Below are 13,843 nucleotides of genomic sequence, written 5' to 3'. Positions count from 1 at the left end.
GCGGTTGCGACTGCGCACAACTGTCGGCCCAAAGAGAGTCAGAAGCTTCCTGCCATGCACCATCACAAGTGCCTCATCATACTGCACTGCTAGGCTAGTTCTTCATACACATCGTGCCTTGCCCTCTCATCAGCATAAATCGAGGTAACTCTCAGTCTGCACTTCACAAGATCTGTTCAATAAACTACATCAGTTAAACCATTTCTTTCTGAAAATATGGAGGCTGTAATACTGCTGCTGCTAGGCGGCAAGTCATGAACACGATGGGCCGGATTTTGCTCTCCGCAGTGAACAAACAGCGCTAGCCGTTCACTACACTTGCCCACAAACTTTCTCTGGGATTTTGCGCTGGAACTTACTGTAAATTACAGAGTTAAAACGGCACGACGCCCTCTACAGGGGATCGGAGACCTGCGTGAATAGGGCAAGCAACTCCTTAACCAAATCAGATTGAAGAATCCTTGCTGGACCGGGAAATGTAAGCTAGAATAGTTACTTCAATGGCAAATCATGCACATTAAGTGAAAGAAAGAGATAGAGAGCGAGGGCAAGAAAAAGTTTTTAAAAAAGTATCCAACAATAATTAAAATCTGAAGGCATGAGACTCCACACTTGTAAAAGTTAATTTTCAGTGTCAGAGGGGTTGTTTGACAGCAATTAAGGCTCATCGCACCATTAAACATTCACTTACACTAGAATGGGCAACCCCTAACTTTTTCTGGCAAGTTTGCTGGGTATCTATCATGCAAGTACCGCAACTTCACGCCTATCATGCATTTCAACTCTCTCACCGAGATACCGGCATAGCGCAGCTTCGAGAGGAGCAGTGCTACTCGGACAGCAACTTCCTGATGTCCGCGTTTAATTGCGCATGTGTGGTCGCCAGAGGTTGCTGACCGACTTGCTCTTTAATAATGGTGAGCACCGTTAGCCTCGGTTATTTCTACAGCAAAATCCGGCCCAATATTTTTCCTACAAGTACCATAGATGCAAGCAAGTTGTGTGACCATTACCTGCGAGCACTATGTGTTTCCCCAGAGTATTCCCGAAAGGATATACAACAACTTGCATTTATATAGTGCCTTTAACGTAGTAAAACATTCCAAGGCTCGTCACAGGAGTGTTATCATTGATACCGAGCCAAAGAAGGAGATATTAGGATTGGTGACTAAAAGCTTGGTCAAAAAGAGGTAGGTATTAAGAAGAGAGATGTGGAGAGGCAGAGAGATTTAGAGGGGGAATTCTAGAGATGTACAAATCAATTAGGTTTTAGTCTGGACTATTTCAAACACTGACTGTTGTACTTTAGTACCTTCCATGTTGATGTGGAGCAGCTTTCACCTCTGCCCAGAAAATTTTGGCCACTACCCTGGAAATCCCACTGGCAGAGATTAAAATTAGAAATTACATGCAATTAAAGCCCCAAAATCTGCACTTTGAGAATGGGTAGGCAACGGGTTTCAATTTCTAGTTGACAGCAACATCAATCCACTTCCTTCCTGAACGACCAATTTAAAACATTGTTTATCATGGCAAAGAATCACAGAGAAATTTAAACTAACCCCATGACAAATGATTGAAATGTAATAAGTTTCAATCCCCACACACACACCAACAAATTATTTAAACACAAGACTAAATAACTAGGTATATTCGACGATGGGCACTCCCACCAAAACTGAAAGCATATTGCAGCTCGTCTCAGAGATTACCACGACATCTCTCGATTTTCAACAGGTTTACGCTGCAGCCGCAAAGCTGCCGACAGAGCTCCAAGTTAAGGCTACAGAATCACCAGCCGACAATAGCGACTGCCCCGCCACAACAGACTAATACGGCAACAAAATAGCAACTAACGAGGTATTCACTGTACTATAAAAATGTGCAAAAGGAGCTTCCTGTTTGGGAGTACAATGCAGCATGTGTGGTCACTGAAATGCTTTCAACCAGTCTATTACGTTAGATATGCTTCTACACAGTGACCAAATCCTGATCTAGTGGGCCAACTTTAATTCTAATCCCCATACTCCAGACTGCATACATCTCATGCAGATGGGTGATGTGCTCTGCACGCATCATGCAGATTGGTGATGTGCAAGATCTTATGCAATGCACCAGTTAGGAGATCTGCAATTTAAATTAATTTGAATACAAATCTATACAAAATGCTTTTGGTTCACTTCAGAATATTAAAACGCGACCGTTTTAGGGATAATTAATTCCATTACAACGCAACTCGTATTTTTATATAAATATACACACTGGATGCAAAATGTGTTTATTGATGGGTGCCTGTTGGACTGGAGCCTGTCAAGACTGGTTTCACATCACTTGATGGGGAGAGGTGCGATCACAAGCTATCACATAAAATAATGAGCTGGTGATCCAGGAAACACGAAGCGATACTGAATTATATACTATGTACAAATCTGCTCTTTACAAATAGAATACGGGTGCAGATATTAAGGTAGTAATACCATCAATTCAACTTATTCTGATTAACTATTTATATATACACCCACCCCCCAATTATGGTTCGTTTCTAACTATTTTTGACTGTTAAACATTGCTTATCGTAAAGACAACACAGCATAGGTTACGAAAAGGCTAACGTTTGTGACCTAAAAGCATATGGCATTTCAACAGGCGCTATTATGATGAAGGTTCCCCCCCACCAAAACAATTCATTAGAGAATCGGACTCTAAAGGGCAATAATTCCACTGCGCCCTCATTGTGCCTGCCAGGAACCTGCTTCATAAAATTGCACACTCCCAACCTGCCATAGTGTGCCCAGAATCGAAGCTGTGACCGCGCTCGATCAGCTCCGATGGACGGGTCACATTGCCCGCATGCCCGATACGAGACTCCCAAAACAAGCGCTCTACTCGGAGCTCCGCCACGGCAAGAGAGCCCCAGGTGGGCAGAGGAAACGCTTCAAGGACACCCTCAAAGCCTCCTTGAAAAAGTGCAACATCCCCACCGACACCTGGGAATTCCTGGCCCAAGACTGCACAAAGTGGAGGAGAAGCACTCCGGGAAGGCGCCGAACACCTCGAGTCTCTTCGCCGGGAGCAAGAGGAAGCCAAGTGCAGGCAGCGCAAGGAGCACACGTCAACCCAAGCACCCCACCCACCCGCCCCTTCAACCAACGTCTGCCCCACCGTCTGTGACAGAGACTGTAGGTCCTGCATTGGACTCATCAGTCACCTGCGAACGCATTTTTAATGTGGAAGCAAGTCATCCTCGGTTCCGAGGGACTGCCTAAGAAGAAGAAGAATCTGGGAGTACGTAATTTTGCAATATAAGTTCTCGGCACAGACCTAGAGTGGAGTAGGAGAATTTTTACCCCTGCATGTACCAGTAACTTTCACTGTCCTGTACCGTAATTTATCAGGAAAGATATCCAGGGTGTTATTGTGGATGAATCTATCAAAGTGCAGGTGAAGGTAACAGGTTGTATAGGCAGATAGACAAGAGTGCACATTAAGGCTGCATAAGGTGCTGGCCAGAGCCTCATCTGGAGTATGATGTGTGGTTCTCATTGCCTAATCATTGAAACTAGTAAAGATTATTCCACACATCAGGAATTTGCATCAAGCGCTTTTAATATAGGAAAACATCCCAAGGTTACACAGAAGTATAATCGAGCAAAAATAGACATCGAGCCATAAGGAGATATTAAGAGCAGTGACTAAAAGCTTGGTCTGAGGTAGGTTTTAAGGAGAGTCTTAAAATGAGAGGTGGAGAGACGGAGGGAATTCCAGACCTTAGGACCTAGACAGCGCAAGGCACGGCCGCCAATGGTGGGGCAAAGGGGGGGGGGGGGGGGGGAAATGTACAAAGGGCCAGAGTTGGAGGAATGCAGAGTTCCGGGGGGGTTATGATACAGGGGTGATGGTGAGCTGTATGTGACGCGGGTTATGATACGGGGTGATGGTGAGCTGTATGTGACGCGGGTTATGATACGGGGTGAGGGTGAGCTGTATATGACGCGGGTTATGATACAGGGGTGATGGGTGAGCTGTATGTGACGCGAGTTATGATACAGGGGTGATGGTGAGCTGTATGTGACGCGGGTTATGATACAGGGGTGAGGGTGAGCTGTATGTGACGCGGGTTATGATACAGGGTGATGGTGAGCTGTATGTGACGCGGGTTATGATACAGGGATGATGGTGAGCTGTATGTGACGTGGGTTATGATACAGGGGTGAGGGTGAGCTGTATGTGACGTGGGTTATGATACGGGGTGATGGGTGAGCTGTATGTGACGCGGGTTATGATACGGGGGTGATGGGTGAGCTGTATGTGACGCGGGTTATGATACAGGGGTGAGGGTGAGCTGTATGTGACGAGGGTTATGATACGGGGTGATGGTGAGCTGTATTTGACGCGGGTTATGATACAGGGGTGATGGTGAGCTGTATGTGACATGGGTTATGATACAGGTGTGATGGTGAGCTGTATGTGACACGGGTTATGATACGGGGGTGATGGTGAGCTGTATGCGATGCGGGTTATGATACAGGGGTGATGGTGAGCTGTATGTGACGCGGGTTATGATACAGGGGTGATGGTGAGCTGTATGTGACGCGGGTTATGATACAGTGGTGATGGTGAGCTGTATGTGACATGGATTATGATACAGGGGTGATGGGTGAGCTGTACGTGACGCGGGTTATAATGCAGGGGTGAGGGTGAGCTGTATGTGACGAGGGTTATGATACAGGGGTGATGGGTGAGCTGTATGTGACGCGGGTTATGATACGGGGGTGATGGGTGAGCTGTATGTGACGCGGGTTATGATACGGGGGTGATGGTGAGCTGTATGTGACACGGGTTATGATACAGGGGTGATGGTGAGCTGTATGGGACACGGGTTATGATACGGGGTGATGGGTGAGCTGTATGTGACGAGGGTTATGATACAGGGGTGATGGGTGAGCTGTATGTGACGCGGGTTATGATACAGGGGTGATGGGTGAGCTGTATGCGACGCGGGTTATGATACGGGGGTGATGGGTGAGCTGTATGTGACGCGGGTTATGATACAGGGGTGAGGGTGAGCTGTATGTGACGAGGGTTATGATACGGGGGTGATGGTGAGCTGTATGTGACGCGGGTTATGATACAGGGGTGATGGGTGCGCTGTATGTGACGCGGGTTATGATACGGGGGTGATGGTGAGCTGTATGTGACGCGGGTTATGATACAGGGGTGATGGGTGAGCTGTATGTGACGCGGGTTATGATACAGGGGTGATGGGTGAGCTGTATGTGACGCGGGTTATGATACGGGGGTGATGGGTGAGCTGTATGTGACGCGGGTTATGATACAGGGGTGAGGGTGAGCTGTATGTGACGAGGGTTATGATACGGGGTGATGGTGAGCTGTATGTGACGAGGGTTATGATACGGGGTGATGGTGAGCTGTATGTGACGCGGGTTATGATACAGGGGTGATGGTGAGCTGTATGTGACGCGGGTTATGATACAGGGGTGATGGTGAGCTGTATGTGACGCGGGTTATGATACGGGGTGATGGTGAGCTGTATGTGACGCGGGTTATGATACGGGGTGATGGTGAGCTGTATGTGACACGGGTTATGATACAGGGGTGATGGTGAGCTGTATGGGACACGGGTTATGATACAGGGGTGATGGGTGAGCTGTATGTGACGCGGGTTATGATACGGGGTGATGGTGAGCTGTATGTGACGCGGGTTAAGATACAGGGGTGATGGGTGAGCTGTATGTGACACGGGTTATGATACAGGCAGCAGAATTTTAGCTGAGCTGAAGTTTGTGGAGGATGGGAGGCCATCATGAGAGCGTTGGAATAGTCGAGTCTGAAGGCGAGTACAGCATGGATGACGATTTCAGCAGCAGATGGGCTGAGGCAGAGACAGGTGACGTTACAGGAGTGGAAGTAGATGGTTTTTGTGATAGAGAGGATATGGGATCGGAAGCTCAGTTCAGGGTCAAATAAGGCGGAGGTTCCAAACAGTAGTTCAGTCAGAGACAGTGTCCGGGGAGGGGGATAGAATCAGTGGCAAGAGAACAAATTTTGTTGGTGGGCTTTGGTTTTCCCCAATATTTAATTAGAGAAAACTGTGGCTCACCCAGGACTGGATATCAGACAACCAGGCTGACAGCACAGAGGCAGTGGAGGGATCAAAATAGGTGGCAGTGAGGTAGAGCTGGGTGTTGTCAGCATACATGACAGGATGTCTTTGGATTGTGTCGCCAAGGAGCAGCATGTCAATGAGGAACTGGAGGGGGGTGGGTGCCAAGGATAGATCCTTGGAGGGACTCGAGGCAACGGTGTGGAAGGTTAACCAAGCCAAGCTTCTTTTCTTTGACTTAACTCGAGGTGACCTTATTGAAGTTTTCAAATAACTAAAGGGAATTTGCAAATATTGTTCAAATAAACTGTCCACTGTAGCCCTTCAGTACAAAACTGGAATGTCAGCACAGATTGTGCGCTCAAGTCCTGGAGTGGGACTTGAACCCACAACCTTCTATTTACACAGGAGCTCATCGAAAAATAATTTGCTTCATAACCCAGTCATGTAAAATGGAATCATGTACTTGCTTACAAATATGCGCATTACGCTTTCACTATTTCACAACAGAACATGCTCGGAGAACTGGAAGTCATCAGGATTTTCAAACTTACACCACTGAAAGTCAAACTATTGTACAATAAAAGTAGCAGCTATAGGCATTAGCATAATTCTGAGAATCAACGTACAAAGTCTTTTTTATTCCATTATCTTGTTTCAACAAGTATAACTGTAAATATGGTGGAAAATCTTACAACACTCTTCCAAGAATCACAGAATAGCTTATTCCTGCAGGGATTGCATCACCATTGAGCAGAACAGCCTTTCACGTCACTTTTGTTACTTTTTGGTAATTGTTATCCAGTTACATGACCAGAAGTGTCAACTGCAACAGTAGCAGCACTAAAATTTGCCCGCTTACCTTTTCTTTTTATTTATGATTCAGACATTAGAATGGTTCATTTGAACTATTGCCAGCTACTCATCTCACCCAAAACTGTTTGATATACAAATCTCAGTTATTTTATAGTCCATAAATGAATATGACTGGGTGCCAAATTACTTATTCAATAGGCGTGCAAATATATGAATTGAAACAAATAGCCATTTGTCAGCCATTTATTATTGCAGGTGATTTAAAAAATAGACAAGACCGTGTAGTTGGTAGGAGGCAGATAGGCTGGTATTTGGGCTCCAGGAGGGCAATGCTCAAGCAAAGAATGTCTACCTCGGAGCACTGATCCCCCTTTTTAGTACACTTGTGCGCTTCTGGTACCCGTTAGAGGACCAATAGTTAACAGGTGCACATTTTCTACTCTGCCAACCTTCGTTCAAGAGCCACAAAGTTGGATTCTGATGCCGTCTGGATCGGAGAGGGTGGATCAATTAAAAGGACACGGTTAATCTAAAAGTGACTACTGCTTTCAGCCCATGCCACTTCACAACACACCTCAACACCCACGACAGAGAACTTGGAGCCACATGATTGCCTCAGCTGTCTTTCCCTCTTCTAAATTCCTTGTCTCGACAAATCCCAGTGTCCAGCCAAGTCCCATAACTGTTTAGATGCTGATCTCAGACAGGATCGAGCGCTGACTGACTCAATCTACAAAAAGTCAACAAGCTATACAGGAGAAAAGCAGTTAAGAAATGTATTTCTACGATAGGCAACTGCAATTCTCGGTAGGTTTTGTCCTGTCTAACCAGTGCATTAAGAATGGCTCAGTAGGTAAGTAGATTTTGAGGGATATACTCAAGTCTCGAGTCCTTGACTGTGCTCAACCTCAATTACACTGCATGTACAGCACAGAAACAGGCCACTCGACCCAACAGGTCCATGCCAGGGTTTGTGCTCCACACGAGCCTCCCCCCACCCTTCTTCATGTAACCCTATCACCATAGCCTTCTATTCCTTTCTCCCTCATGTGTTAATCTAGCTTCCCCTTAAATGCATCTATGCTATTCGCTTATTAAGGCAGTGGTAAGGGCACTACCACCGGCCTCTGTGTCCTTACACTGGGGGAGGCCACGCTCCTGATCTTTGGTCACCTGGTGCAGAGGGGAGCGGGCAGATTGGAGGACCTCCTCGTAGGACTGCTCCTGGGCCTGGCCAAAAAGGCCACCAACTGGTCCAGGCAGCGGGCGGTCGAGGGGGTCGTTCGGCCCGGTTGCCTGCCTCTCTTCTGCGGCCATGTTCGCGCACGCGGTGTCCACGGAGATGGAGCACGCGGTGTCCACGGAGATGGAGCACGCGGTGTCCGCTGGCACGCTCGAGGCCTTCCGAGACCAGTGGGCGCCGCGGGGACTGGAGTGCATCATCACCCCGGGCCAAGCAAATTTCAATTTAAATTTGTTAAGGTTCCTTTAAAGTTTTATTAATTTACAGACAATTTGTTTAATCGCCCACACAAAAAAAATACACTGGGGGAGGGATAAGAGGAAGAGAAAAACTGTTTCCGCACATGCTCATTATCCACTGACCCCCTGCTGGAAGTGTGCACGCGAAACGACAAATGAGACCATAAACAAAAACTCGTTCTGACAAAGGGTGTACGCTCCAAAACGTCAGCTTACCTGCTCTCGCCACAGGTGCTGAGTGACCTGGGATGTTTCTAGCACTATCTGCTCATGCTTCAAATGAGAAACTGAGAGTTGGTGGGCTGTGACGTTTTCAGTTTCACGACCTGCCGGCACTCACTGTCCCGGTTTATGAAAAAAGTGTTTAATTTGACATGGTGCTCTGGGACCACTGCTCATTGTGGAAGCTCTCTCCAGTATTAGTGGCAACACTCCAGAGGTAGAATTAGACACTCCCTCTTCCATATGCTTTGGTTCAAGACTACATTCTTACTTATACATTTACACAAAAAAAAAGAATGTTGCAGGGCATATAAATATCTGCATGTTGAAGATACTTAACATATTAGCTAAATGAGAATCTTTCACTGTTCCCCAATTGGCAGGCAACAGATGCAAGTGATGTAATCAGGTTATAAGGCTCAAGACTATTAGTACCCCCTGACGTCTAAACATAATAATGAACTGTCATGTCTACACCTCCCATTTGCTCTCCTGCAGCCTCTCAACACCCGTTGTGGGCCTTCAGTGTTGAATTCACTACAACTCCCCGGCCTCCCTCATCCTCAAATAGACAACCTTGCATATTATACACACACGACTGGAGTTACCTCAACTCAAATGCATTACACGGCACTGTTTCAGGTTTAAAATCAAAGAACTGGAGCAAGGATTTCATGGAATACTGATTTACCAGGTAAAAACTCCCAGGGTCCAGTTACAGCAATGACAGAATGCATGAGATCACTGCACCAATATCAGTCTCATTGTGCACAGCCCTGTTATGCCCCAATATACGTACACTCAGCATTCATTTTTGAACTGTAATCATGTCCTCCACGTGTATTGCGCCTGTTGCAACTGTCACTAATTTGTAACTCATTTGCCAAGTTTAATTGGTGCCTTAAGTATGTTAACACTCAAACGCTGCTCTGCAAAGAATTAAAACGGTAACGAAAGAAAATGAATGTTTTTTTTAAAAACTGATACGTTTGGCATGAAGTGGCAAAACCACCAATGTGACAAAAAACCCTGACATACGCACGTCTTCTAATTCATTACTGCAAACCTAAAGGCCAATATTTATACCATTAGCAAATTTAAATTTGCATGCGTCTTTATTTTCTGCACAAGTGCGCATTTCTACTCTTCCTCCCACCCAACGTGCTTTACGCCGCTATTTGCCGAGTCTTGGCAGGGTGCACCCCCACCCAACCTCTCCACTACTCGCAGCGGAGCGGGGTTATCCGCACATGGTCCCGAGCACTGGCACTGCAGCAACCGGCCGCCCGGGGAATGCCAGTCCCGGGCCCAAGTGCAGCAACCGGCCGCCCGGGGAATGCCAGTCCCGGGCCCGAGTCCAAGTGCAGCAACCGGCCGCCCGGGGAATGCCAGTCCCGGGCCCGAGTGCAGCAACCGGCCGCCCGGGGAATACCAGTCCCGGGCCCGAGTGCAGCAACCGGCCGCCCGGGGAATGCCAGGCCCGAGTGCAGCAACCGGCCGCCCGGGGAATGCCAGTCCCGGGCCCGAGTGCAGCAACCGGCCGCCCGGGGAATGCCAGTCCCGGGCCCAACTGCAGCAACCGGCAGCCCGGGGAATGCCAGTCCCGGGCCCAAGTGCAGCAACCGGCCGCCCGGGGAATGCCAGTCCCGGGCCCGAGTGCAGCAACCGGCCGCCCGGGGAATGCCAGTCCCGGGCCCGGGACACTGCAGCAAACCGGCGGCACCGCGAGCCGTGCAAACCACCACCATTTAACATGTACATTCAAATTATTAAGCAGCAATGTCGCGCTGCGCTTGCATACCCCACCGCTCTTGGCAAGAACACAAACAAAAACACAGGGAAAAAAACCCACCCCACTGACCTCGGCACACATTTCGAATGCAGAAATAAAAAAGCTCCCATTGCAAACCCGACCGTCACCGGGGCCATTGCTCTTTGCAAGTTTGGTCGGAGAGGTTTGAAGAGGCAGCCTTGCATTAACAAGACTTGGGTGGCGGGGGAAGAGAAAAAGTGATGGAGACTCTTAGGCCCCAGTACTGGGCTCCTGCATCTTCCTGCGTAGCAGAGAAGGGACGGGGATAACCGAGTGTGCGGAGGGCGAGTGACTAAACTGCAAAGTAAACAGACGGAGGGGGGATTTGCTCTGCTCTCGGGACACCTGCTCTCCCAGGAGCAGCTTTCGGTGCATTGCTCTCTCTCTCGCTCTCTGGCTGTGACCGGCCGTCACCCCCCACCCCCATCCCATTTAAATCCCGCCTTCCTCCAAATGTCGGGCCTCACCTCCGCACAACGCGCCAGTTTTGTTCTCGCCTTTTAAAAAAAAAAAAAATCTTCATTTGCAAATGCAACTTTTCCTGAAGATCCCGGTGGTGGTGGGGTTTTTTTTAATGTTTCTTTTTTTAAAAATGGTGTTTCTCCGGCCGGCATGATCCACCGGAAGAATCGCGCTTTGTGGCATTGGCCGTGTTTTCCTGCTGTTTAATGGGGTTTTTTTTGGAAAGAGCAGGTCCATGTGCAGCCGGCGCTGGCCTCCCGGGCCACAAACCCCAAACCAACCCCCGCTCGCCCGGCTCCTGCTTTACCTCTCTGCTCTCAGCACTTAAATCCAGTCTGCTCGCCTCCTGTGCGATCCGTGTCGCCATGATGTGACGGAAGTGAATTTGCCAGAGGAAGGAGGCGGGAGGGGGAAGCAGCGAGTGGAGAACAGCTCGGGGAGGAGAGAGAGAGCCCAGAACAGCAGCGCCCCAAACACACTGAGACCTCTACCGGAGAGCTCTGCACATTATCACCCTCGGTGCATCTTTCCTGTTGGGCAAAAAACATTACAGAATAAAATGAATTGATTAAACGCTAGCGAACGTTCCCTTTACTTTAACATCCTGACATTATTAATTAAATCCCTATATGTTAGCAAAGAGCATCAGCCCCTAGGTGCCAAACACTATGGCAGGTAAAGCACTTGTTGCTTATATTGCTGCTTGTTTCTTAATAGCCCAAATTGCAATGATCAGATTTGAATTTCTGCTGATTTATGATGCGTCATTATAGCAACATAGGAACAGGAGTAGGCCATTCAGCCCCTTAAGCCTTTTCTGGCATTCACTAAGATCCTGTAAGGGCGCTATTCCATTCTCCCAGTTTCTCTGTCTCCACCACATCTGTTCTGACGATGCCACCTTCCATACTAATGCTTCCAATACGTCTTCCTTTTTCCACAACCGAGGATTCCCCTCTACCGTGGTTGACGGTGGGTTTGAACTTGTCCGTTCCATTTCCCGCACTTCTGCTCTCACCCCTTCCTCTCCCTCCCAGAACAACGATAGGGTGCCTCTTGTCCTCACCTTTCACCCCACCAGCCTCCACATTCAACGGATCATCTGCCTCCATTTCCGCCACCTCCAGTGTGATCCCACCACCAAACACATCTTCCCCTCCCCTCTTTCAGCATTCCAAAGGGACCGCTCCCTCCGTGACACCCTGGTCCGCTCCTCAATACCCCCCTCCCCTTCCCACAGCACCTTTCCGTGCAAGGTCAAAAACGGGGATGTTCGCTCACGATTGCACAGTGTTCAGTGCCATTTGCAATTACTCAATAATGAAGCAGTCCATGCCCGCATGCAACAAGACCTGGACGACATTCAGGCTTGGGCTGATAAGTGGCAGGTAACATACGCGCCACACAAGTGCCAGACAATGACTACCTCCAACAAGTGAGAGTCCAACCACCGCCCCTTCACATTCAACGACATTACCATCACCGAATCCCCCACCATCAACATCCTGGGGGTTACCATTGACCAGAAACTTAACTGAACCAGCCACATAAATACTGTGGCAACAAGAGCAGGTCAGAGGTTGGGGATTCTGCTGCGAGTGTCTCACCTCCTGACTGCCCAAAGCCTTTCCACCATCTACAAGGCACAGTAAGGAGTGTGATGGAATTCTCTCCACTTACCTGGATGAGTGCAGCTCCAACAACACTCAAGAAGCTCGACACCATCCAGGACAAAGCAGCCCGCTTGATCGGCACCCCATTCACCACCTTAAAAAACATTCACTCCCTCCACCACCGGCGTACCGTGGCTGCAGTGTGTACCATCTACAAGATGCACTGCAGCAACTCGCCAAGGCTTCTTCGACAGCACCTCCCAAACCCGCGACCTCTATCACCTAGAAGGACAAGGGCAGCAGGCGCATGAGAACACCACCACCTCCATGTTCCCCTCCAAGTCACACATCATCCTGACTTGGAAGTATATCGTCGATCCTTCATCGTCGCTGGGTCAAAATCCTGGAACTCCCTACCTAACAGCACTGTGGGAGTACCTTCACCACACGGACTGCAGCGGTTCAAGAAGGCGGCTCACCACTACCTTCTCAAGGGCAACTAGGGGATGGGCACTAAGTGCTGGCCTTGCCAGCGACGCCCACAACCCATGAACGAATAAAAAAAAAAGCACAGGAGATGCAACACCTGCCCTTTTTACCTCCTCCCTTCCCACTGTCCAGGGGCCCAAACACTCCTTTCAGGTGAAGCAGCAATCTACTTGTACTTCTTGCAATCTAGTATACTGTATTCGCTGCTCACGGTGCAGTCTCCTCTACATTGGGGAGACCAAAAGCAGATTGGGTGACCGCTTTGCGGAACACCTCCGTTCAGTCCGTAAGCGTGACCCCGAGCTTCCAGTTGCCTGTCAATTTAATTCTCCGCTCCATTCCCACTCTGCCCTCGCCTCTTACACTGTTCCAACAAAGCTCAACGGAAGAAAGAAAGAAGAAAGACTTGCATTTATATAGCGCCTTTCATGACCACTGGACGTCTCAAAGCACTTTACAGCCAATGAAGTACTTTTGGAGTGTAGTCAGTGTTGTAATATAGGAAACGCAGCAGCCAATTTTCACACAGCAAGTTCCCGCAAAGAGCAATGTGATAATGACCAGATGATCTGTCTTTTGTTATGTTGATTGAGGGATAAATATTGGCCAGGACACCGGGGAGAACTCCCCTGCTCTGTGAAATAGCGCCATGGAATCTTTTACTTCCACCTAAGGGAGCAGACGGGGCTTCGGTTTAGCGTCTCATCTGAATGACGGCACCTTCGACAGCGCAGCACTCCCTCAGCACTGCACTGGAGTGTCAGCCTAGATTTTTGTGCTCAAGTCCCTGGAGTGGGACTTGAACCCACAACCTTCTGACTC

The 13,843-nt window shown here is 48.5% G+C and overlaps 1 protein-coding gene across 3 annotated transcripts in view; it reads right to left on the bottom strand.

Moving 5' to 3' along the window:
• The window catches only part of LOC147107364 (gamma-taxilin-like), a 59,237-nt gene extending 47,826 nt beyond the window's left edge, over positions 1-11,411 (bottom strand). The window contains exon 1 of one of the 3 annotated variants that reach the window (XM_086006311.1): positions 11,227-11,411. In XM_086006311.1, coding sequence (XP_085862437.1) covers positions 11,227-11,286 — 60 coding nt within the window. In that variant the 5' untranslated portion in view covers positions 11,287-11,411. Of the gene's footprint in view, positions 1-10,505; positions 10,829-10,924; positions 11,194-11,226 lie in introns of those variants that run through there. The other 2 variants (XM_086006313.1, XM_086006312.1) reach the window with 2 other exon arrangements.
• Between the last annotated feature and the right edge of the window lie 2,432 nt (positions 11,412-13,843).

The sequence above is a fragment of the Somniosus microcephalus genome, chromosome 14, assembly GCF_052327205.1.
Source record: "Somniosus microcephalus isolate GS21.2 chromosome 14, FLI_Smic_1.0, whole genome shotgun sequence".
In the NCBI taxonomy this organism is placed as follows: domain Eukaryota; kingdom Metazoa; phylum Chordata; class Chondrichthyes; order Squaliformes; family Somniosidae; genus Somniosus; species Somniosus microcephalus.
Note: the sequence above shows the minus strand (reverse complement) of the source record. Positions and strands in the feature narration are given on the sequence as shown.